The 22,895-nt window shown below is 44.7% G+C and overlaps 1 protein-coding gene across 1 annotated transcript in view; it reads left to right on the top strand.

The window, feature by feature from the left end:
* Nucleotides 1-7,578: 7,578 nt before the first annotated feature.
* The window catches only part of grk4 (G protein-coupled receptor kinase 4), a gene marked incomplete at its 3' end in the record, with an annotated part of 85,658 nt that continues 70,341 nt past the window's right edge, over nucleotides 7,579-22,895 (top strand). Inside the window, exon 1 of the mRNA XM_083655482.1 lies at nucleotides 7,579-7,855. Within this exon, the coding sequence (XP_083511608.1) occupies nucleotides 7,804-7,855 (52 nt within the window). The 5' untranslated portion in view covers nucleotides 7,579-7,803. The remainder of the gene's footprint in view (nucleotides 7,856-22,895) is intronic.

Raw genomic sequence — 22,895 nt, forward strand, 5'->3', positions numbered from 1 at the left:
GTACTTCTTGACAAGACACACAGTGTACGCTGCCTCTGATTGCCTTGCCCTGATATTCTTACCCTAACCTTAACCAATCCTAGCGCAAGACACAGCCTATGCTGCCTCTGATTGGCTTGCCCGGGGATTCTTACCCTAACCTTAATCAATCCTAGTCAAGTCTTTACTGTTACTTGTCTGATCAAACAAAACCCAGAGGAACCCAGATTTTTTTACAACAACAAAATTATAACATTGAATGTATTGGGTGTCAATAAACTCAATTGAGACGCATATTTTTGCTGGCATTGTGCTTTTTTGAGGGCTATTATATTTTATTTCATATATCACACATGTACATTATCAATTTGATGTTTTCTTTTTTACAAAGTAGTTTGAACTACTTTATCTGCATAGCTTGTACTACATTTTTCGCAGGGTAGCTTTGCTGTAGTTTCAACTACTTCCATGGTGATAGTTGTATAGCTTCCTATTAGCTATGCTATCAAAGTAGCTTCCCAAACATGTGACATGTTGATTTCAATGTCAGATACACAATGGGTGACAAAATTCACATTTCCACACCCAACAACATTCCATACATGGAACTCAAAATCATTCAAAAGTCATCAGTCATGTACTTTCAAATCACAGCCTGCTTCCATAGCCCAAATAAATAACAACAATATGAAGAACAGTAACATATTTTGCATACAGAAGGCTTCATATAATATGCAACTAAGGGGCAACTTGGGGCTAAACATTTTCTTTGCTTAGTTATTAAAAAAATACAGCGCCAACATTTAACACCATAGATAGCCTAAATGAATTGCAGATGCTTGTTCTGCTTCCTAAGGCAGTTTATTTGCCAGCAGCACCACCCAGTGTGTAAAATATATATTGTTACAACAAAGAGGAAAGAAACTTGAACATTTGTGGCAATGAAGGATTTTGAGTTTACTCAACTGTTATGCTAAGTTGTGTTTTAGTAATATAAATGTTTTAGTAGTATAAAAAAGTAGTATAAAAAATAGTTTCTTGTTGATAATGATACTCATGTATCTACTTTAATCTATCTATGTATCTTATGTGTCAATATGTAGGCCTATATGTGATAAAAGGCCGAAACACCCAAAGACGCTGGGGTACACAACTGAAGATGTGTCGTATATAGCAACATCATCTAGTGGTCATCTCCAAAAACAACCCCACTCAATTCAATTGTCATGCAAATGTTCAGGGATTGTAACATCCAGTCCTACTAATGAATCTTAAATTCCGTCTTAATTTCCATTGTATTACTCTCTAATTATCTTAGCACTCTATTTGTCGGAATCATGTCTACATCAATACCTCTGCTGCTGTCATGGCACCATGTCTCCATAGGGATCATATATGTTTCACTTCATCTTTTTTCTTTCTTTTTTTTACAGTACACATCAAGAACAAACATTTAACACTGGCATTAATGCTGCTAATAATCACAATGAGAATCACCTTATTTGGTTATTTCACAAAGTACAGCAGGTGGACAAGGAATGACAGCTTATTTGGTGCACCCACATTGTGACGTTACGTGACACAGGATTGTATAAAATGTAATGAGCACATCTAAGTGCAGACAAGGTGTTTAACAGGAAATAACAGGAACTACATTATTGCCTATTCAAAGCCTAATATTGCACCTACGCCTAAAGAAATTTTAACCTTGCTTGCAAGATGGATAACCTCGCGAGATCAAAAGAGTTTAGTTTAGTGAAACGTAATGTGAAGCTAAACCGTCCATCTGGCAGCGTCAGGTTAAAGAAATTTGGCCTGAGACCCAAAATCCTCAGGGACTTTTACAGAGGCACCATTAAGAGCCTGCTGACCGGCTGTTTCACCACCTGGAACTGTACCACCATGGACCGCAAGGCACTGAGAAGGGTGAGGCGCGCCATTATGTTTGCTGTGATTTTGCACCTATTTACCTACTGCACCTTGTCTGTAATGGAGCCCACAGCATAAGAATTTCACATGTGCGTACTTGTACTACGGAGTGACAATAAAAATCTTGAATCTTGAATCCATGTATAGCAGCTTTGGCAGGAATAGGCTGCTATATAACCAAGTGAGAATCAGTGTGTCAATTGTTGATTCACATTACAGATAAATTAAAAACAAATGCAACATTTTTGCACTAACCAGGGGTGTCAAACTCACTTTAGTTCATGGGTCACATGTGACCCAATTTGGTCTAAAGTGGGCCAGACAAAGAAAACCAATAACCTGACAAAACCTCAACATGTTCCTGTTTATTTTGTGAAAGAATTACAGGTATATTTTAAGAACACGTTTTCACATAGGCTTATCTCAGCTGTCATCAAATAAATGATCACATGTATGTCATGTCAGTAACTGTGCATTACAATTGACGACAACTGTGCACTTATCTATGAAATGAAATTAATGAATGACTGAAAATAGTTTACCTTTGATGAATACAGAAAACATGAATAGGCAACTTAATATTTAATTTGCTCCTGAAAGCTGGTACCTCTAGCCTTCACAAGTGCCTCAAATTGGATTGAAGGTCTTCTCACACATTTTCACACTGCAAAATCATCCTGTGGGCTGGATTGGACCCTTTGGCGGGCCGGTTCTGGCCCCTGGGCCATTATGTGTGATACCCCTGAACTAGACCTTTAATATTTGTTCAAAACATAAATTCTTTGCTTTGAACGCTAAAAAAAAAAGCACATAATCGATCATGTGTTTTAAAACTTCAGAGGCTCAAACTCATGACCCTTTTCCTCCAGCTCTGTGGAGCCGTTACCAGGCTGCTTCATGTGGAAGAGCATTTCCTCATGCTCAGTTAACCTAAGATGACCCTCCAGTTTCTCAGTTTATATGTTAATCTGTTTATCCGTTTATTTTCATCCCCATTAGTTGGCATCGCGGTAGACTAGCATCGCGGTAGCAGTGCCATCGTATACTTTCTACTAATAATAAATGTTACTGACATTCATTTGATTTCCCTCATTCTCATGGCCTCATGCTTCAACTATGCCGTTTACACATTCTGTACAACCACAGATATGATAACATCCTTCAGGTCCCATCTTAGACTTTCCCCTCTCTCCTCACACAGAACCGCACACAGGAACAAAATGCAAAGACATCTTCCCTGATATCATTACAGAGTAAAAAAAACAAATGTATTTTCTCTGACTGAACGAATAACCACATTACCCCATTTTTGCAATCTTGAAGATTCAGAGCGATCACTGTAATTGAGTCAGGGACAGCTTACCGTACTTTGTTTATACTTGTTTCTTTTTCTAATGTGAGCATGCATCATGTCCATGGTGCAGTTGGTGCTATAGTAAATCAATATTTTTAAGGAAAGAGTGGCATTAGTCAAATCTCCTCAATATTGACTGGTTTTGGGTAGCCTACATTTATATTTAGAGGAGGTAATTTGTTCAACATTACCAACAGTCCCTTAGATATTTGATGGTACAGTATTTGAATTTGTGTGCTTTTGTCTCATTTCCCAAGCAACTTAAAATCAAAAATATAAAACGTATTATGCAAACAGGTATGCAAAAAAAATTATATTTGTAGTTCATCATTATCACCACTAGACGGCAGCATTGAACTTATTAATATGCCATATGCAATCTGTTATTATTAAACTAACTAACTAACTAACTAACTGACTAACTAACTAGCTAACTAAGTAACTATCTAACTAACATCATAATAGCCTACTAAACTGTCTCCAGATGGAACTACAGACAACTTTATAAACAAGATAGTTTTTTTGATCTTTTCTTTTTAGCATTCCAGCTGATGTGATACCATAAATTATATTATGTTGAAGCTGAATCCACAATTTACTGAGTTTTGAGCCATGGGTTTCAAGGTGCCCTTAGAGACAGATACTAACATATTGCAGCTATATTCTCTCAACACCTCTTTTGACGTTGTTGTAGAGTTAGATAATGCTGCCTCAAGCCCAAATATGTGATACCACAGCTGCCATATTTACAAACAGGTCAATGGCTCTCTAAAATGCTGACCCAGGATCAGATCTCCTGGTCCAGTCCATGAATTAATAAGTAGTTATGTCAGCGGACTGCCTGTTGTAGATCAGTGCCTAAAGAGCACCCACATCTTCTCTAGGCCATAGTGATGGTGATTATATCTGAAGAGTAGTGTGAGGAGGTCAGTGAAAAATGACTGTTTGTCAGGAGATTGATGATGATGATGATGATGATGATGCAGAAAACTTTGGACATTTGTAAGTTTCCTGCTTCCCAGTTAAAGGGACAGCTCACCCTAAAATCCAAAATACATATTTTCCCTCTCACCTGTGCTATGTATCCACCTAGATCGTTTTGTGTTAGTTGCCTGCATTTTGGAGATATCAGCCCTAGAGATTTCTGCCTTCTCTCAAATACAATGGAACTGGATGGCACTCGGCTTGTGGTGGTCGAAGTGACAAAAACATACATTTGAAAAACTCAACAGCAATGTCTCTTTCCAGAAATCATGACCCGGTTATTCAAGATAATCCTTGTTGTGTGCAGTTTCATGTAGGAACTATTTTCTTTAGACCGAACTACACCCACTGGCTACTAGTTAGTTCCTACATGAAACTGCTCACAACTAGGTCTGTGTTATCTTGGGTAACCGGATCATTATTTCTGGAAAGAGACATTGCTGTTGAGTTTTTCAGATGTATGTTTTGAGCACCACAGCTCGAGTGCCATCCAGTTCCATTGTACTGGAGAAAAGGCAGAAATCTCTATGCCTGATATCTCCAAAACTCAGCAACTCACACCACAACGATGTAGATGGATAAATAGCACTACATGTAAGAGGAAAAACATGTAATTTTGGATTTTAGGGTGAGCTGTCCCTTTAATGTTCAGGCTTGCCTTAATAAAACAAAGAAACAGTGAGGACACATTTGATGTATTTGGTCAATTAAAACCACATTTAGCATGAATAAAATCAGTCGGGGGATGTCAGCCAAAGTCAGGGACTTATTTCCACTGAACTCCACGGTTGTGTGGCCTGTAGCCTGAAACTGCTATTCATTGTCAATGACAGAGTTCATTCTCAATTAGTTCATTCAAGGTATGATATGTCAGCCTTTTATATTTCAAATTTCAACAAATTCCACTTCCTGAATTGATGGAATTGAAGGTGAATTGGCCCCAATTCTGCTTGGAAGATTCCCCTGAACTGTTCACGTCTCCCACATAATCTTAGGAGGGAAATAATAAATCTCCTCTTGTCTGTTTGGCACAGCATTCCTCAAAAGCACAGCAGTGCTCAAAGCAGCATATTAGGAACAAGGGTTTGGCAAATCAGAGGTCAGAGGTCAGACTAGAAAGCTGTGGCATGGTGGAGGAGATGCAGATCAGAGGTCAGATTAGAAAACCGTGGCACGGAGGATATGTGAATGGGCAGATCAGAGGTCAGATTAGAAAGCCGTGGCACGGTGGATATGTGAATGGGCAGATCAGAGGTCAGATTAGAAAGACGTGGCACGGAGGATATGTGAATGGGCAGATCAGAGGTCAGATTAGAAAGACGTGGCACGGAGGATATGTGAATGGGTAGATCAGAGGTCAGATTAGAAAGCCGTGGCACGGTGGAGAAGATGTGAATGGGCAGATCAGAGGTCAGATTAGAAAACCGTGGCACGGCTGTGGCATGGTGGAAGAGATGTGAATGGGCAGATCAGAGGTCAGATTAGAAAACCGTGGCACGGAGGATAATGTGAATGGGTAGATCAGAGGTCAGATTAGAAACCAGTGACACTGTGGAGGAGATGTGAATGGGCAGATCAGAGGTCAGATTAGAAAGCCCTGACACAGCACGGTGGCTCAGTGGTAGAGCTGTCGCCTCGCAGTCAGAAGGTCCTGAGTTCGATTCTCGCCTGGGACACTGTGGGCGCTGTGGTTGTGTTCCCCCCCATATCTTCAGTGCCTACTGCCCAGGTGGGGTATCTCGTCGTAAGGGCCTTTCTGTCTGTGTGGAGTTTGCATGTTCTCCCCGTGCTCCCCCAGGGGGGTTCCTCCGTATATAACCCCCCCCACTAAAAACATGCAGAAGATCAGATCGTCATCGTCATCCGACCAGTGACGACAACATCCGAAGTCGGTCCCCGGGCGCTGTACAAGAAAGCGACCACTGCTCCTGGCCTGCCCCAGGAGGAAAGGACAAAGCCAGGATGGGTTAAATGCAGAGGACAAATTTCACCGGCCACCGTCAGCATGTGTGTGTTGTGGCCCTCCGTGCATGTGTTGTAGTGTGTTGTGTGACAATAAAGACGGACTGCCGTCTGAAAAAAAAAAAAAAAATGTGAATGGGCAGATCAGAGGTCAGATTAGAAACCAGTGACACTGTGGAGGAGATGTGAATGGGCAGATCAGAGGTCAGATTAGAAACCAGTGACACTGTGGAGGAGATGTGAATGGGCAGATCAGAGGTCATATTAGAAAGCCGTGGCACGGTGGAGGAGATGTGAATGTGTTATCTCTTTCCCCCAGGCTGTACAACCAGGCATAATGTAGGTTATCAATTTAGCAAGGAGCAACTCCAAGCCCATTGTCTCACACAATAAGCGCTTTGTAGCAGCCTCCATGGCCAATGGTCTTTTATTTTTCCTGACAATTAGCCTACACACATGCAGCAATTAATATAAAATATAAAAGATTATCAGCATAATGATTCATAATATCCACTACAGTATGTATATATATATTATATATATATACTGTATATATATGCATTTTGAAATTGATACTGAGAGGGAAAGCAGCTCACCATTCTCCAAGTTTCCAATATGCTCTCATTCATATGTGTTGCTTAATGTTATTCCTAAAACCAGGGGAAACTGGTAGGAAACCAAGTCTCTTAATTACACACTTAATACAAGGCGCGCGCACACGCACACACACACACACACACACACACACACACACACACACGCACACGCACACGCACACGCACACGCACACGCACACGCACACGCACGCACGCACGCACGCACGCACGCACACACACACACACACACACACACACACACACACACACACACACACACACACACACACTAATCCAAAACTGGCACACAATAAATGGCATAACCATCCATAATAATTTCGTATAATCCTAGGAAATCATATGTAGCCTGTGTGTGTGTGTGTGTGCGTGTGCGTGTGCGTGTGCGTGTGCGTGTGCGTGTGTGTGTGTGGTTGCACTGGTTGTAAATTGATCCCTCCTACTCTTGCTCTCGCTCGTCGGTGTTGCCAGATTGGGCGTTTCTACGCCATTTGGACGGGAGGGGAATGGGCTTGGGGGCGGGTTTACAGAGCTGCTTGTTTCGACCATGGTTTCGACCACCGACCAGACGCATTTGAGTTGGGGGGGGGGGGGGGGGGGGGGGTACGTGTGGCGCTTTTTGATCAGTCTTTGGGCTGGAAACCATTAGCTGTATCTGGCAACACTGTCGCACACTCGTTGTGCAGACGAGGGGAGAGGAGGAGGGAGCTGAAGCAGGAAGGAAGGCAGGCAGAGGAAAGGGAGGTAGGCTGTGAATGCTAACAAGCCTCGCCATAGTCCTACAGCTCCATATGTAGGCTTTAATAAAAAACAACCTCAGCCATGGAGAAGAACGACGACCACTATTAAAACCTACTATGCGCCAGTGCAGTGCTCGCCCAGTGCGCATTGGACATCCTCACCGTCGTCGGCACGTTTGATAAAAACCTCTTTTCCGCTGAGTGAAATGTATCGCGACTGCTCGGGATTCACATTCTGACAATGGAGATTGAAAATATCGTGGCCAACACGGTTCTCCTCAAGGCAAGAGAAGGTAAGCATGGCTCCATTACACAAGAAGAAGAGACAAAAGTGGGATGTTGTGTGATTTTTGTCAATGAGAATCCCCATCGATAAAGTGAGCTTTTTGATTGCCCTTCTTGGGTTGTGTTCTCTCTCTCTCTCCCTCCCTCCCATCCCTACGCAGTGGCTTCTCCAGGCAAACAGAAAACATACAGTATAGCGTTGAAAAACAGCTGTTTGTAGATTAATCACTATTCACCCGGCAGGTTAACAACATAAGGCCTAACGTTAACTGCTGGTAGATGAATTTCGGGTGTGTTCGCAGTATCACGCGTACATGGCAGCGTTATAATGGACTGTATCAAGCAATTTACACAAAGGCGATATTTACAATTTACGGTGACATAACAGACATATAACCGTATTCCCATTGACGCCTGTAGAGTAGCATCAATATAGAGGCTAACGTACGCAGTGAGGCTCATAGTGCCCCTAAATAAACACGCGTACATCCTCCTCTTTCAGGTTTCAGTGGAAAGCAAAATTGGCAGTGCAAAGGGAACGTGTCACGTTATTTGACGCAGAAATATTCATTCCACTGCATTGCCATTTGGCCGGTGAATGAGAGCCCCTTACTGTGGAAATATAGCTGTTATTTATTTCTAGATGGAAATGGGAAGCGGGAGAAAGGCCTATGATGCATGCATATTGTATAGTCTACCCCAGGCCCGGGTCTTAATACAGGTAAAAGGGGCAATGTTGACCCCGCTGTATCAGCGAGAGACATGGAAGAGACATGGAAGAGGCGAGTGTCTGTGTCCCCCCCCCCCCCATCCTCCTAGCTAGAGAGCGGAGATGCTATCCAGCCAGTGAGTGCGTGCAAGGTTGGGGGGTGCACCATTGTATCAGCAGCCAAGAGGGGAAAATGTGTTTATTAGGCTTGACTGGGGTTGTTGCTCAACGATTTCCACTCGTTTTCTCACTCAGCCTCTGCACGGCTCTGTGTGGATCATTGTGCAGGCAGCCAGCGACACGATGTGTTTTATTTGACAGCGGATCGTTCAGATGGGGTGCATGTTCAGAGTCAGAGTCGCCGTTCAGTGGACGCAGCAGAGGCCTTGTCACCCCATGGCTTGCATTGTATTTTGAGTCTTAACACGTCATGGAGGATTATTCACCGCTCAATTGAAAGCTGCTCCCGTTTCTGAGTGAAGAGGCATCTATGCCTTTCTCTACCTGATGTATGCCAAGTGCTGCTGCATGGCATTCACGAGTTTTGACCTAACGTTATGTGGCTATTATATGAAGGCTCAATACTTGTCAATATTCATAGCCTTTTATGTTTAATAGCCCCGAACAGCCACTAATGGGAGTTTGCAAAGCATGCAGGGATGGATATTGAAGCTGTCTGTATTGGTAGCTAGGCTAGCGTAGCTACATGGCCTATTGGGAACTGTCGATTATCAATACATGGTGTCTGTGAGTGTGCACCCTAAAGCCCCCATCACATGATAAGCGTTGTGCACTTTTCTCAACGCGAGGTAGAGCGGATCGCAAATCTGCAGGACAAGAGGTGAGCAGCGGCTATCTTGTTTTCCTCCTCTGATTGGTTGCGCTCATGAAAGGTCAGCGACAAGTAGGTCAGCGCTGAGATATTTTGAACTCTGGGCGCAGCGCAAAAGTGACAAAATCGAGCTGTGCGCATCGCCAGGGGTAGCGTTGCCGCCTAGTTGAGCAGCAACCCTCTCCCCATAGGAAAACAACGGGACAGCCGGGCACAGAGCTGTTTTCCCGCGGATCATGTGTAGGGGGCTTAACACCCAATTTCACTACAAAGATTTGTGTTGGCACTTGGCACACATAGTAAATGAGCTTATGGCTCAAAATGTATTACTATAAGGTGCGCAGGAGACTAATTCGATTTTAATATGTCTTTCCAATGGTGTGTGTTTGCAGCTGTTGAGGGGTTTCAGTACATCACTGATGTGAAAGTTATGAATACTGGCAGTGTCGGAACAGGGCGGAACCTTCTTTAACATGCAAATGCAGACACATTAGACGGTTACACCAGCAACACTTCCTGGAGACCAGAGGACAGCACTATGCCTTATTCACCTTATTCCTGGACCTACGTTTCCCATGATTCTCAGCGGTTGCCGGTTGTCAACTTCCTGTTGACATTTTTTTCGCTAGCAAGGAGATGTGCGCTGCTGTCAAAGAGTGGGAACGTTTGGCTTGTTTGGGCTAAACGTCCAAACCGGAACTCTTATTATTTGGTCATTGAACGTAGCTTTAGCGGTCTCTCTCTTTCAAGATTCAAGATATTGTCACTCCGTTGTACAATTATGCACATGTGAAATTATTGTGCTGGGGGGCTCCATTACAAGATATAGGTAGGTACAAAGTCACAACAATTATTATGATTATTTTCAGTCTCTTTCGCTATGAACGGTCCTGGGCGGAAACCGGCAGCTGGAAACAGGGAGGGAGGGTGTCATGGAAGCGCCCACGGTCTCACCAGGAAACTCGTGAATATCAGAGATGCTCTCTTCAGTTAAGTCACCTTCACTCTACGCGGCATCAAAGCCTCGGCGTATGACAGGAGGGTGCAGGGTGATGTACAGAGCGGGTGACAGAAGGGTGCTGGGTGACGTACAGAGCGGGTGACAGGAGGGTGCAGGGTGACGTACAGAGGGGGTGACAGGAGGGTGCAGGGTGACGTACAGAGGGGGTGACAGGAGGGTGCAGGGTGACGTACAGAGCAGGTGACAGAAGGGTGCAGGGTGACGTACAGATTGGGTGACAGAAGGGTGCAGGGTGACGTACAGAGTGGGTGACACAAGGGTGCTGGGTAACGTACAGACCGGGTGACAGAAGCGTGCTGGGCAGAGTCCTGCGCGGGTCTGATTTTCAAGACCCGGTTCCGCCCGGCCCCGCGACGTGCAGTACCGACCCCGCTCCGCGAACCCGCTCATATGATCAGTCAGTACCGCAACCCACCCCGCCCCGCAGACATGAGACCCGCGCCCCGCTCCGCTTCCGCATAATATATATATTTTTTAAGTGAACATAACCAAAGTAACTGCGATCGTTTCACAATTAACACAGGAAGCGAATAGCGGTCTTTTCTGCATAACGTTATTTACAATTAAGCACATTGACGGTGTTTTGTCACTGGTGCCAGTATCAGCAGGCCAGCCAGGGCCAGGCAGCAGCTAAAGGAAACATGCTAGCCTTGCTGGCGCTAGCTGTCATGCAATGCAACAAGCTAGCTAGCATAGGTCTAGGTCTAAGATACTGAACGAAATGTACTAACGCTACTGAACTGAAGTCAGTCAGTGACCTACCTGTCTCTTGTGCCTGCCCTGCCCTGAGTGACGACCTGACCACTGACCCCCCCCTCCAATAAACAAGCCAATACTGCCACTTAGCCGCCAGGATTTGCAACTGCAGTATTTTCTCTGAGTCTGACTGATTGTGACAAAGACGTCAGGTCGTCAGACTCAGACAAAACATGAAGTTACACACTGACTGAATTATTATCGTTATATAAAAAGTAGGGATGTCCCGATCAGGTTTTTTTGCCCCCAAGTCCGAGTCCTTTGATTTTGAGTATCTGCCGATACCGAGTCCCGATCCGATACTTTTATAATACATTTAAAAAATGAAGAGCGAAGAAAATTATCCAGGATGTCCCTTATTTTTATTATATTTTAACATGTAACACTTATCATGCACAACTGTGCATGCAAGTAGTGCAGTGTATTGTAAACTGAGCACTAGTTATGAGGTAGCTTGAACATTCTCAAGTCAGAACAGAAAAATTATTCTTCACATTAGAACTAGTGCAACATTAGAAGAACTTAGTGCAACATCACAGACTCAATAGTCTAGTGTTAAAACAAACAGCAGCTTAACTTAAAATGCCAGTCAGGCATTAAAATAAAAAATAAATAAATAAAAATATCAAATAAAACAAATGAGCCAATATTCAAGCAGTGCAGTGTATTGTAAACTGAGCACTTATGAGGTAGCTTAAAGATTTTCAAGTCAGAATAGAAAAAATATTCTTCACATTAGAACTAGTGCAACATTAGAACTTAGTGCAATATCAGTGCCAGTGTGTCTGTGACGCTGCGCTGGGAAAGCAGGCCCTCGTGCACGACAAGTTGTAATGTGTGCGCTACACAGCCCACACTCTGTACTCCCATATCCAGCATGGCTTTCTTCATATTTGCAGCGTTATCGCGCAAAATGATATGGACTCGGTTCTTGTCTATTCCCCAGTTGTTCAGCATCCTCTCCATCGCCTGCTGGATGCGCTCTGCTGTGTGGGATCCACGAAATTCCTGTGCATGCAAAGTCGCACGGCTTAAAACAAAACTGGAGTTGATCCATTGCGCAGTGAGGCTTAGAAGGGCCATGAAAACACAGACGAACTCCAAATATCTGTGGTAAACGCGACATCAGGCACGTCTTTCAATAGGACAAGCAGCTTGTCGCTTATCTTTTTCTGGAGCGCTGGCAGAGCCTTTTCAGTGATATAGTGTCGAGAGGGCATGTCGTATCGTGGTTCCATGTACTCCATAAGCATGATAAAACCCGGGTCGTCTACCAGAGAGAGTGGCTGGTCACTCATTGCTATCATCTCGGCCATCTTTTCTGTGATCTTTTTCGCCTTTTCACTGTCGTTCTCGTCGTTCACTTTGAAATATTTCCACACAGCAGACATGATAGCGGCAGCGCGGCTCAGCTTCAAAACAAACTGGCGTGCTCTCTGCGCATGCGGTGCGGTGTTTTTGTGAGGCTGTCTGGCTGAGTGTCGTTTGACACAGACAAGGTCTGACTCTGTAAACGGTGGTAGTAATACTAATTTTATTCTAATTTATTTTGAATCACCAATAGCCCATATATAAAAAATCAGATAAAATAATGACTTTAAATATACATGTATAAACCCGATCCCTGATCGGGTCATAATGTCCGAGTCCGGATCGAGTCTGCAGTCACGTGATCGGCCCCGATTTCCGATCACGTGATCGGATCGGGACAACCCTAATAAAAAGTAAATAAAACACCCGCGACCCGGGCCGCATGTTGTTTATTCTACCCAGATCCGAGCCCGCAAATAAAATGAAGACAAAATAACACCCGCCCCCCGCATTTTTTTGCGGGTACCCGGCGGGGCCCCGCGGAACCCCGACCCGATGCAGGACTCTGGTGCTGGGTAACGTACAGAGCGGGTGACATAAGGGTGCTGGGTGACATACAGAGCACGTGACAGAAGGGTGAGGGGTGACATACATAAGGGTGCTGGGTGACATACAGAGCGGGTGACAGAAGGGTGCAGGGTGATGTACAGAAGGGTGCTGGGTGACATACAGAAGGGTGCTGGGTGACGTACAGAAAGGTGCTGGGTGACGTACAGAGCGGGTGACAGAAGGGTGCAGGGTAACGTACAGAGCGGGTGACAGAAGGGTGCTGGGTGACGTACAGAGCAGGTGACAGAAGGATGCTGGGTAACGTACAGAGCGGGTGACAGAAGGATGCTGGGTAACGTACAGAGCGGGTGACAGAAGGGTGCTGGGTGACGTACAGAGCAGGTGACAGAAGGATGCAGGGTAACGTACAGAGCGGGTGACAGAAGGATGCTGGGTAACGTACAGAGCGGGTGACAGAAGGGTGCTGGGTAACGTACAGAGCGGGTGACAGAAGTGTGCAGGGTAACGTACAGAGCGGGTGACAGAAGTGTGCAGGGTAACGTACAGAGCAGGTGACAGAAGTGTGCAGGGTAACGTACAGAGCAGGTGACAAAAGGGTGCAGGGTAACGTACAGAGCGGGTGACAGAAGGGTGCTGGGTAACGTACAGAGCGGGTGACAGAAGGGTGCTGGGTAACGTACAGAGCAGGTGACAGAAGGGTGCTGGGTAACGTACAGAGCAGGTGACAGAAGGGTGCTGGGTAACGTACAGAGCAGGTGACAGAAGGGTGCTGGGTAACGTACAGAGCAGGTGACAGAAGGGTGCTGGGTGACGTAGAGTGCGGGGAGATGGTCCTTCAGCTGGAGGGTTCAAGCCCCTGAGTCATTGAGCATTTGTCTGAGGCTTGACGACACACCTGAGCACGTGAAACTGGATGGCTCAGGGTGGATGTTATGACAGGCTGTGCCCTCCCTGCCTACCTCAGTTATATGACATGTCAAAGGAAGTGGTTTTGCATTGTGTTGTTGATGACACCCCCTCCTGCCCCCCCCCCCCTCCTTCTTTGTGTTTCACAGATAAACTTGATGCAGACTTTAAAAAAAGAAAAAAGGAATGGCACTACATTACAACATTTAAAGAGCATAGATAGTCAGTCTGTGTGGGAACGCCCACAAAATGTTACTACGGCTGGCGCGCGAGTGAGTGTGAAACACCCCATATATCTCAATGGACTGACTCACTAAAGGACGGTGCTGCGGCTCTACACTACAGGATTGGGGATTCTAGAGCAGGGACATAGACGTGTCTGCCTGGGCTGGGCTAGCAGCTAAATGCTAACTATGCTGAATGGGGAGAACGGGGAGGATTTACCCCACCTTGACCACGCTCTCTTAATATGTGGGACTTTTATGTAGCAATTAGGATTCTCTTTTGTTTTGTGTTTTTCCCACACATAGCTGTTCTGGAGCCGGGTTACATGAGCTGAGATGGTCGGTCGGCTGCGCGGTCTCTGGTTCTCCAAAATTATATTTCCAAATGGGCGTTATTTTGAAAAACCGATTGCATATTGGTGGGTCTTGCTAGTTTGACTACGTTCTACGTTTGACTAGTAAAACCATTCAAACTTCATAAAGTGCCATATTAATAACCATAGATCTGTAACACCCTCCACGGACGGTAGAAGCTTTGATTATGATTGATTTGATCTCCCTGAAGCATCAACGCTCTAAATACGGTATTCGGGACAGCGCTAGATATATGTATATGTGACAAAAATGCGATATATTATTTTGGCCGGTAAAAAATATGCCCGGGGGGTGGATTTTTTCCATCTACCTGCCACTTGGCTGGTGAGTCAAAAAGTAAATTTCGGGCCCTGCTTAGAACATATTGAGGACACACAATCCATTGAGTTTTGTTTTGTTGCAATTAGTGAGAGGTTGACCCAAATTATATTACGGGACTAACATGTCATAGACAGACCTTTGCATCCAGAGTGGTCTTAGACACCTTGGGCCCCTAGTGGCCATGCTGTAAAAACAGGATAATAGCACATTTATCGTCAGCTACGCCGGTTGCACCAAGACGACTTAAGCCTTCTTTTCACTACGACCAGGCGTAACTCCTACGCCTGGTCAGGAGGAGGCGTAGAGCCTGCCTTAACAGAGATCTCCGCGGAGACCTTTTTGACCGTCATCGTCGTAACACCGCCAGTTCGCCGTCTTTGAAAGCACGACGTTAGATTATAACTAACTAGTTGTGTGGCTTAGCCTTCCAAAATGTTGCCGTTAGTTTTTTAGAATTTAATACATAGAATTGGGAACGTTACATTCAATTTCATTCAGATTGTCTTTCTGGCTCAATCGTCGCCATTTTTCCCCCGGAGCGAGGGAGGGTGAGAGGAGGGAGGGTGTTTTACAGTAGTGGCTGAGAGAGCGTAGTGGCACAGTGCTCCAAGCAGGTCGCGAGGCACATTTTTTGCAACATCATCCAATCAGGGTGCATTCCCTGGCAATTCACATGGACGCGCATTGCTACGACCAGCATAGTTAAGACCAGACATAAGCCGTGTTGGTGCAACAGGCGTAAGTCCATGGTCTTAACTAAGACCGACGTAGGAGTTACGACCAGGCATAGTTAAGACCTGTTGGTGCAACTGGCCCCAGGTCAGTAAACGGCCATACCGCGCTATCCCAAGAGTGCTTCAATCTTTTGAGGCACGGCTCCGTGTTGCCAGATTGGGCGATTGGGATGTTTTTGCATTGTGCGGGAGCTGGGGGGAAATGGGCTTGGGTGGGTTTTGAGAGTGGCTTGTTTCGTTTTGGGCTGGAAACCATCAGCTGTATCTGGCAACACTCTGGACGTCTGTCATCAGTTCCCCAACAGCAGCTCAGTCATAATCAGAATCAGAATGAATAGACATGAAATAAAAGCTGTGTGCAGTGTGCAGCATTCAAATGTTGACTTAAAATGTCAACGTTATAAACAAAGCGTTGAACTATTCGGTACAGCCCTACTGTAGAAATTGTAGGTTGTATATCTTCATGCCATCACAGTTTTTGATCTCAGTTGTTTGAAGTCAACGTTTTGGCAGACATGTACATGCTAACACAGTGGTTCCCAACCTTGGCGTTGCGACCCCAAGTGGAGTCACCTGGAATTCCAATGTGGTTGCCAGAAAGAAAGAAAACACAATTTAAAACTACTAGGGCCACACACACACACACACACACACACACACACACACACACACACACACACACACACACACACACACACACACACACACACACACACACACACCTGAGTTAAATTCTGACAATAAAGTTTGAATTCTGAGAATAAAGTCAGAAGAATTCTGAGGGAAAAAGTCAGCATTCTGAGTTTAAAGTCAGACTTGATGACATCAATGATGTCACTTGAGACTTGACTCAAGTAATTGGGATGTCATCAGTGAGTGATGTCATCAGTGATGATATCACCAGTGATGGCACTTGGGTAATTATGATCTTACTAGGGCGGCACAGGGCAGCGGTCTGCGTCTGGTAGGGCTGCTCAATCGTCCCTATTTTCATATTGTCCAATTGTGGCCATTAGAGGTTGGTGATAGACGATCAGATCGCCATAATCTATTAATTAGCCGTAATTTTGAATTATTTACATTTGAATTATTATTATTATTATTTTTGATCAAGAGACCTATTGCTATTTAATGGCATTAATAATTTTGAGGGGGAAAAACAATCGATCATAATATATTATTGAATGCAGCCAGTAGAAGAAGAATAAACGTAGATTATGCATTTATATGAGACAAGACTCGAGACCGACCTCATGCGTTCTGAAGCCACCTCCCTCCATTGGCCTCACTCTTGCCACTCCATGACTCTTTTTTCTTCTGCAGTCTACATTTCCATGTTCATTTTGCATGATTAAAATCTGCATTCAGCAATTTCTTTTTGTTTTAAAAAAAGTGTTAAATGGCTCTATATTCTGACAGCAATCACTGAAATAGTGTTTGGTCAGTAACTTGGAACCCCCAACCCCCCCGCTGTCCTCTATCTCTCTCCTGTAGTCCTGCAGGCAGGGCGGACATATCTCCGCAAACGTAAGTCGTAGAGACTCAGGCACTGCGGCGTTGGATTCGGGGTGAAAAAATACTATAGTCCTTTAAAGTCATCGCGAGTCAACCTTCCGTTTCCCAGAAAATAAATAATATATAAAATAAACTTTTCAGAAACCTCTCGTGTACAGTAGGGCGCAGCTTCTAGAGATTATATTATAACGTCTTATGATAGAGAATTAGTTCAAATCGCTTAAATATCGCTGTAGAAATTAGAAAAGCCAATTGGGGATCACTCCCTTCAATCGCCAAATTTACAATTTTATCGCAAATCGCAGCAGCCCTAGCGTCTGGGCTCCCTAGATTTTTGTAAGCAAAGAAAGTAATTAAATTGTCCAAGGAAGGCCCAAAGTAGGACATGTAAATTCTTCAGCTGAGTGGTATTCATCTTTGATGCAAACTTGCATGTGTCAGTGACATGAGAATGATGCTGTGCCTACATATTTCATTGTACACATATGATTTGTTATTGTAATTTAGAGAGTGAGTGGAAGTAAATGGCATTTGAGCTGTGCCTGGAGAGACAGTGCCGTGGTAGATTGTGGTGGGAGCATGGTGAACCCCTGCTAGCCTGGAATGAGTGGAATCACATTTCAGCACAGCTTTGTCTCCTGTGTTTCTTTCATCATTCCTGCTGTCTTCATAAAGAAGGAAGGAAGGAATGTGGATGATCCAGCGCTCCTGTTCCTCTAAAAGGGGGAAAAAACTAGATACTTAAAGGAACACGCCTACATTTTGGGAGATTCGCCTATCTTAGTTAAAGGGGGACTTACCCCCCAGATTTCTGGCAAAACGACATGCTGCTTGATTTGAAAAAAAGAAAGGAAGCAGATTACAGCCGCTAGTTTGTTCCAATGCAAATCAAAGAAGCAGAAGAGCGTCTCCTCTTGTCTTCACTATACTCTTTGTCTGCGCTCATACAGGAAATAGTTACTGGAAACGTGGCCATGACAGTCTACTCGCATCAATAGAAACTATTTTAGAGCCACAATATATCTATAGCCAGGGGTGGCCAAACCTTTTTGGTTGTGGGCCGCATACAGAAAAATATAAGGGAGTCGCGGGCCAAACAATATTAAGCGCGGCAGTTTTCAACCGGTTTAGACTGAAAGCCGGGGGGGTGGGGGGGTGGGGGGGGGGGGGGGGGTGGGGTAAATAGACCAGAAAACCCTTGTGCCATAAAAAATTAATTTCCATCTAAATAAATATATGACACATAGTTTATTGATGCGCTCACCTATTACAATGGGTATTTCTGTATGTTTTCAAATCTCTTCCTGTGCCAACAGGTTAAGACAGAGATAATTTCACCATCATTCAGTATTAAAAAGAAGAAAAAAAAGACGAAGAAAGAATAGACCAGGTCAGGGTACTCAAGTAACCCATTTTCAATGGTTTTACATGGAAAAAACGAAATGGGGAAAATGTAAAAAAAAAAAAATCCGTTTTTCCGTTTCAAACTTTAAAATGGAACAACGAAAAAACTGAAAAAAAACCTTCACCAGCACAAAACCCCAGTTATGAATGAAATCCTGAAAAATATCTTTTGATGTGAAAAAGTGTGAAAAACTAAAGAAATTATTGTTTTGCATACATTATTAAATAGGTGCACCCAGGTATGTGAAGTAAAATAAAATAAAAAGTCATTTTGGGGTTCAGCTCATCTTTAAAATGGGCTAAGTGGGCTCTGTGGTGGCGGTGTCAGTCTGGTCAGTCACAATTTGTGATGTCATCAGTGATGTCATCAGTGATGCCCCTCGAGCAACATAAGCGTCGTCACTCGAGCCAATTGTGATGCCATCAATGATGTAATCAGTGATGTCACTCGAGCAGTTGTGATGTCATTAGTGATGTCACTCGAGCAATTGTGCTCCCGGTATGAGCCGATGGCGCCTAGGTGGGTGCGTGCGGTGTGTTGCTAGTCAGCTTAGCAGAACGGCATCATCATCAGCTTTGAGTTTAGTGAACGGTATCATCTCCACCTCTCCAGTGTGGATGGAGGCTTTGGGTTTTGTGCAACAACTTTGCACATGTAAGTGGATCTAGACTCTGCCACTAACCTCTCTCTGCCCCCTCTCTTGCCCCCCCCCCCACCCCTCAAATTGTAGGCCTACAGGCCGTGTCAGACCACTTGTGAGAGTTTTGCCTGTGACGTGGGCCCAGCGTGCTTTATTAGCTTTGTGGTCATAGCTGGGCTAACACTTGTTGTCATCACTCTGGGGTGTTTCCTCCAGCTGAAGCTCATAAAACACATTGCTTTGTGACCGTCCCTTCATGTGGTCCTCGTTTTACACTCACTACAGCCACAAATGGGCTGTGACCGGAGGACAAGACGCAGTGTGTTACGTACGCAGCCCCATTGTAGCAGCAGCTCCGCGGTGTTAACGTCGCCCGGCGGTTACTGGGATGCACACCAGCCCCAATCTCCTGGCAAGCTGAGCTGACTCGGCATAAAGAGGCATTTGAAGGAAGAAGAAACCGTTGTGTGTGAACATCACAGGGACTCTGTTCCAGCTGCCGTATTAAATGTTAAAGGGACATTTCTATGAGAAGCCAGCTGTCAGCATTCCTTTTAACTGTGCACTGCACACTGTATTTATGAGCTCTTGTGCTTCAAATAAACACATTTAGTTGAGCGTCTAGGATCAAGTATATCGAGTGTCAAAGGTCCATCACCAGGGCTCGAGACAGACTGCGGCCAAAATGGTCGCATATGCAACCTTTCTTCTTGAGGTGGCATCGGTGCGAGTGCCTGATAATCATGTTTTTCCTCTCCGTCCATGCTCCCTCCCCCGCTACAAAAAGAAGAGAAAAACTCCGGTAACGTTATGCATTCTCGGCTGTGGCAACAACGCTGTGTAGTGGCTCCAATATCAGACAACAGCAACGCTGTGACACACAGCAGACAACACACACTCCACCAGGCTCCAGCCAAACAGAGGAACAAACAAACGCTGTCACTACTCACATGGACTCAGTATGCACTGTCCGCAGCTCATAAGCTGTGTTTCCATTACAGTTTTTCGCAAAATAATTGCGATATTTCTACAACTTCGACAATGTACAATTGCGACTTGTAGGCGTTTCCATTGAAGTTGAGTTTGAGTGACGGCGCACACACCTGAACGCAATTCCCCGTTGCAGCAGCTGCCATGCGCACCTGGATCTGCCCCAAATCCCGTCCCCTGCATGCTCAAATCCAACCAATGGTCAATGCAAATCACCACATGAAGTTACAACGCATATAAACGAGCCTGATTATCAATTCAAAAGAAATGAGTGTCGTACCCTGCCCCAACATGTTGCTGGCTGCGGTGAATGCAGTGAGCGCGAGAGGCAGAGGAAAAAAGGTAGCCTATAACTGTGCGCACACAGACAGGCAGCCTGTCACCATGGACCGATTTCTGTCATTAAACATGATCTATTTTCCCCAGCTCCGCTTTTGCACAACTTTCATTTTCCGCTCCTTTTCCAAAGGAGAAGATGGGTCACATCTGACATGCAAATGCGAAAAATGCGTTTCCATTACACTTTTGCGATAAACTGCTACATCGACACGTCTGAAAAACCACCTCATGAGAGCGCAAAAACTTTTTGCGATATTTGGGAGGTTTTTTTCGAAAATTACGTGTTTCCATTACCCACTTTCTATTGCGATATTTAGATTTTGCGCATTTCTGAGAGTAATGGAAACACGACTATAGTCAACTTTCTTCTAGGCTTATAAACTCATGACAAAAAGCTCCCGTATCTGTCCTGTGAATGGTCCGGATTTTCATTCAGCCGCTCTCGGTCTGACGCAGCCATGTGAATATTTGCCACGAAAGTTAACTTCAGGTGGGCTCATTGTGTTGTAATGTAACGTTAGGAGGACACGTCTCCCTGCTCTCTGAGCTCATCGAGGAGAGCCGTCTGCCAATGCCATTGCTGCTTTGTAACGTTATAAATATAAACAAACGAGTTTACACTTGTGACGTTACTCACGCGGTTGAAATGAGGAAAGAATGTGTACGTTAGGTCAGTTCCATATTTACAACACAAGCTCTCAGGTCCGCAGCTCTGAGGTTGCTGCCTGGAAGCAAGGTGCGTTTGTTTGTGTGCACAGCGCGTGCCTGTGTGAGTTCTCCGTGTTAGAAACAGTGTTGGCCCGAAGGACGCCGCCCAGCCAGGAAACTGGAGACCGTCACACAAAGCTACACCTCACCGACCAGCTGTGCACATGGAGAGAGAAAGAGAGAGGGGAGGGGAGGGGAGGAGAGGAGAGTAGAGGAGGGGGGATAATAATAATTTTAAAAAGCATCGACCGCTGATTTGAGCGTCGATTACTATGGCAACGATTGAAGCTTTGAAGCGTCGATTTTTTGGGGGTCAGCCCTAGAGATCACTCTTAGGGCTTTCACACCGGCAGGGCTCCGTGCCGGTTCCAGTTCCAGAACCCTAATCTGAACTGGCCGGCGCGTTCAGACCGAAAAAATAATTGGTTCGGAACCTGAAAAGTTGGTTCTCAGCGGAACCAAAAAATAGTTGGTTTTCCTTGGGAACCATGACATCATCAGTGGGCGTGTCTCATTCTAGGCTGTGAAAATGAGCAGGAAGGAGAAGAAGGCAGTGACAACACAGAGAAAAATAATTTGCAGTGGTCTCCTGAGGAAACCAAATGTTTAGTGGCGATTTGGGCATCTACCAAATCTCAAGAAAAGCTAGAAAGCAGTACAAGAAAGAGCAAGTCATATGCCGAACTTGCAGAAGAGATGGCCAAGGCTGGGTTCACTCGAACGCCAGACCAAATAATTAATAAACGTAAAAAAATAAAAATAAACTGAAGAAGGACTACCGAATAATGTCCTCCCACTTTGGTTCCGCTTAAACTGGTGTGAACACGGGCTGGTTCGCCAGAAAGCACCAAGGTTCTGAGACTCCAGAACGGAGCCAGAGCCAGAACCAGAACCGTGTCTGTCTGAAAGCGCTAACTGATGAAGAAGAACGGATTGAATGTGTATCCAACCTATGCAAATGAAAAGGCCTGTGCGAAGTTTATAGGAGTGATATGAGGCAATCTCACGGAAAAGACTGGTGACAAAATCACATCTGATTCATGATAAACAGTGCCACCGACGTGTCCACCAAAGAATGTGAGATTGTCTATGCCCATGTCATTTAATGGAAAACCATCCAATATCGTAATTGGCCATATTGAGGTTGAACACGCCCATGCAGAAGCTAAGGGGTGTCGTATTGTATAGCCAAATTATAAATAATAATAATGGAAAAATGCTCTATAAGTTAATTATAATTGCCTATAGGATTTAATATTCATTTAATGCTATGATGAGTTTGAGTCACTGTCAATCCTTTTACATCAAATCAAAACTAGGCTATGCAAATTAACACAACTATTCATCAGCATGAAAGGGCATTGATTAATACCGTGGTGTACCAAAAAAAAGGAAAAAAGGGCGCGACCAAATCATGTGCCGGTGCGACCAACTGAGTAAGCTGGTAGCAGCAGTGCTACCAGTGGAAAAGCTAAGTCGTGAGCCCTGTCCTTCACGCTTTATCAGTTTGTTTTGAAGACTTCTAGACTCCTCGCTTTGTGTCATTTTGTGCTGCCCTTGATCAAATGTGGTGTCAGACGTGGCTCTGCTGATGCATTCTCTCAAATAGACTTGAAGGTGTGAGGCTTATCATCATAGACGTTGTTCAAGGTGTAGCGTGTGCTGCGTGCCCCGCAGTCAAGGTGCCTCCAT

This window comes from Poromitra crassiceps (assembly GCF_964638095.1).
Source record: "Poromitra crassiceps genome assembly, chromosome: 19".
NCBI lineage: Eukaryota > Metazoa > Chordata > Actinopteri > Beryciformes > Melamphaidae > Poromitra > Poromitra crassiceps.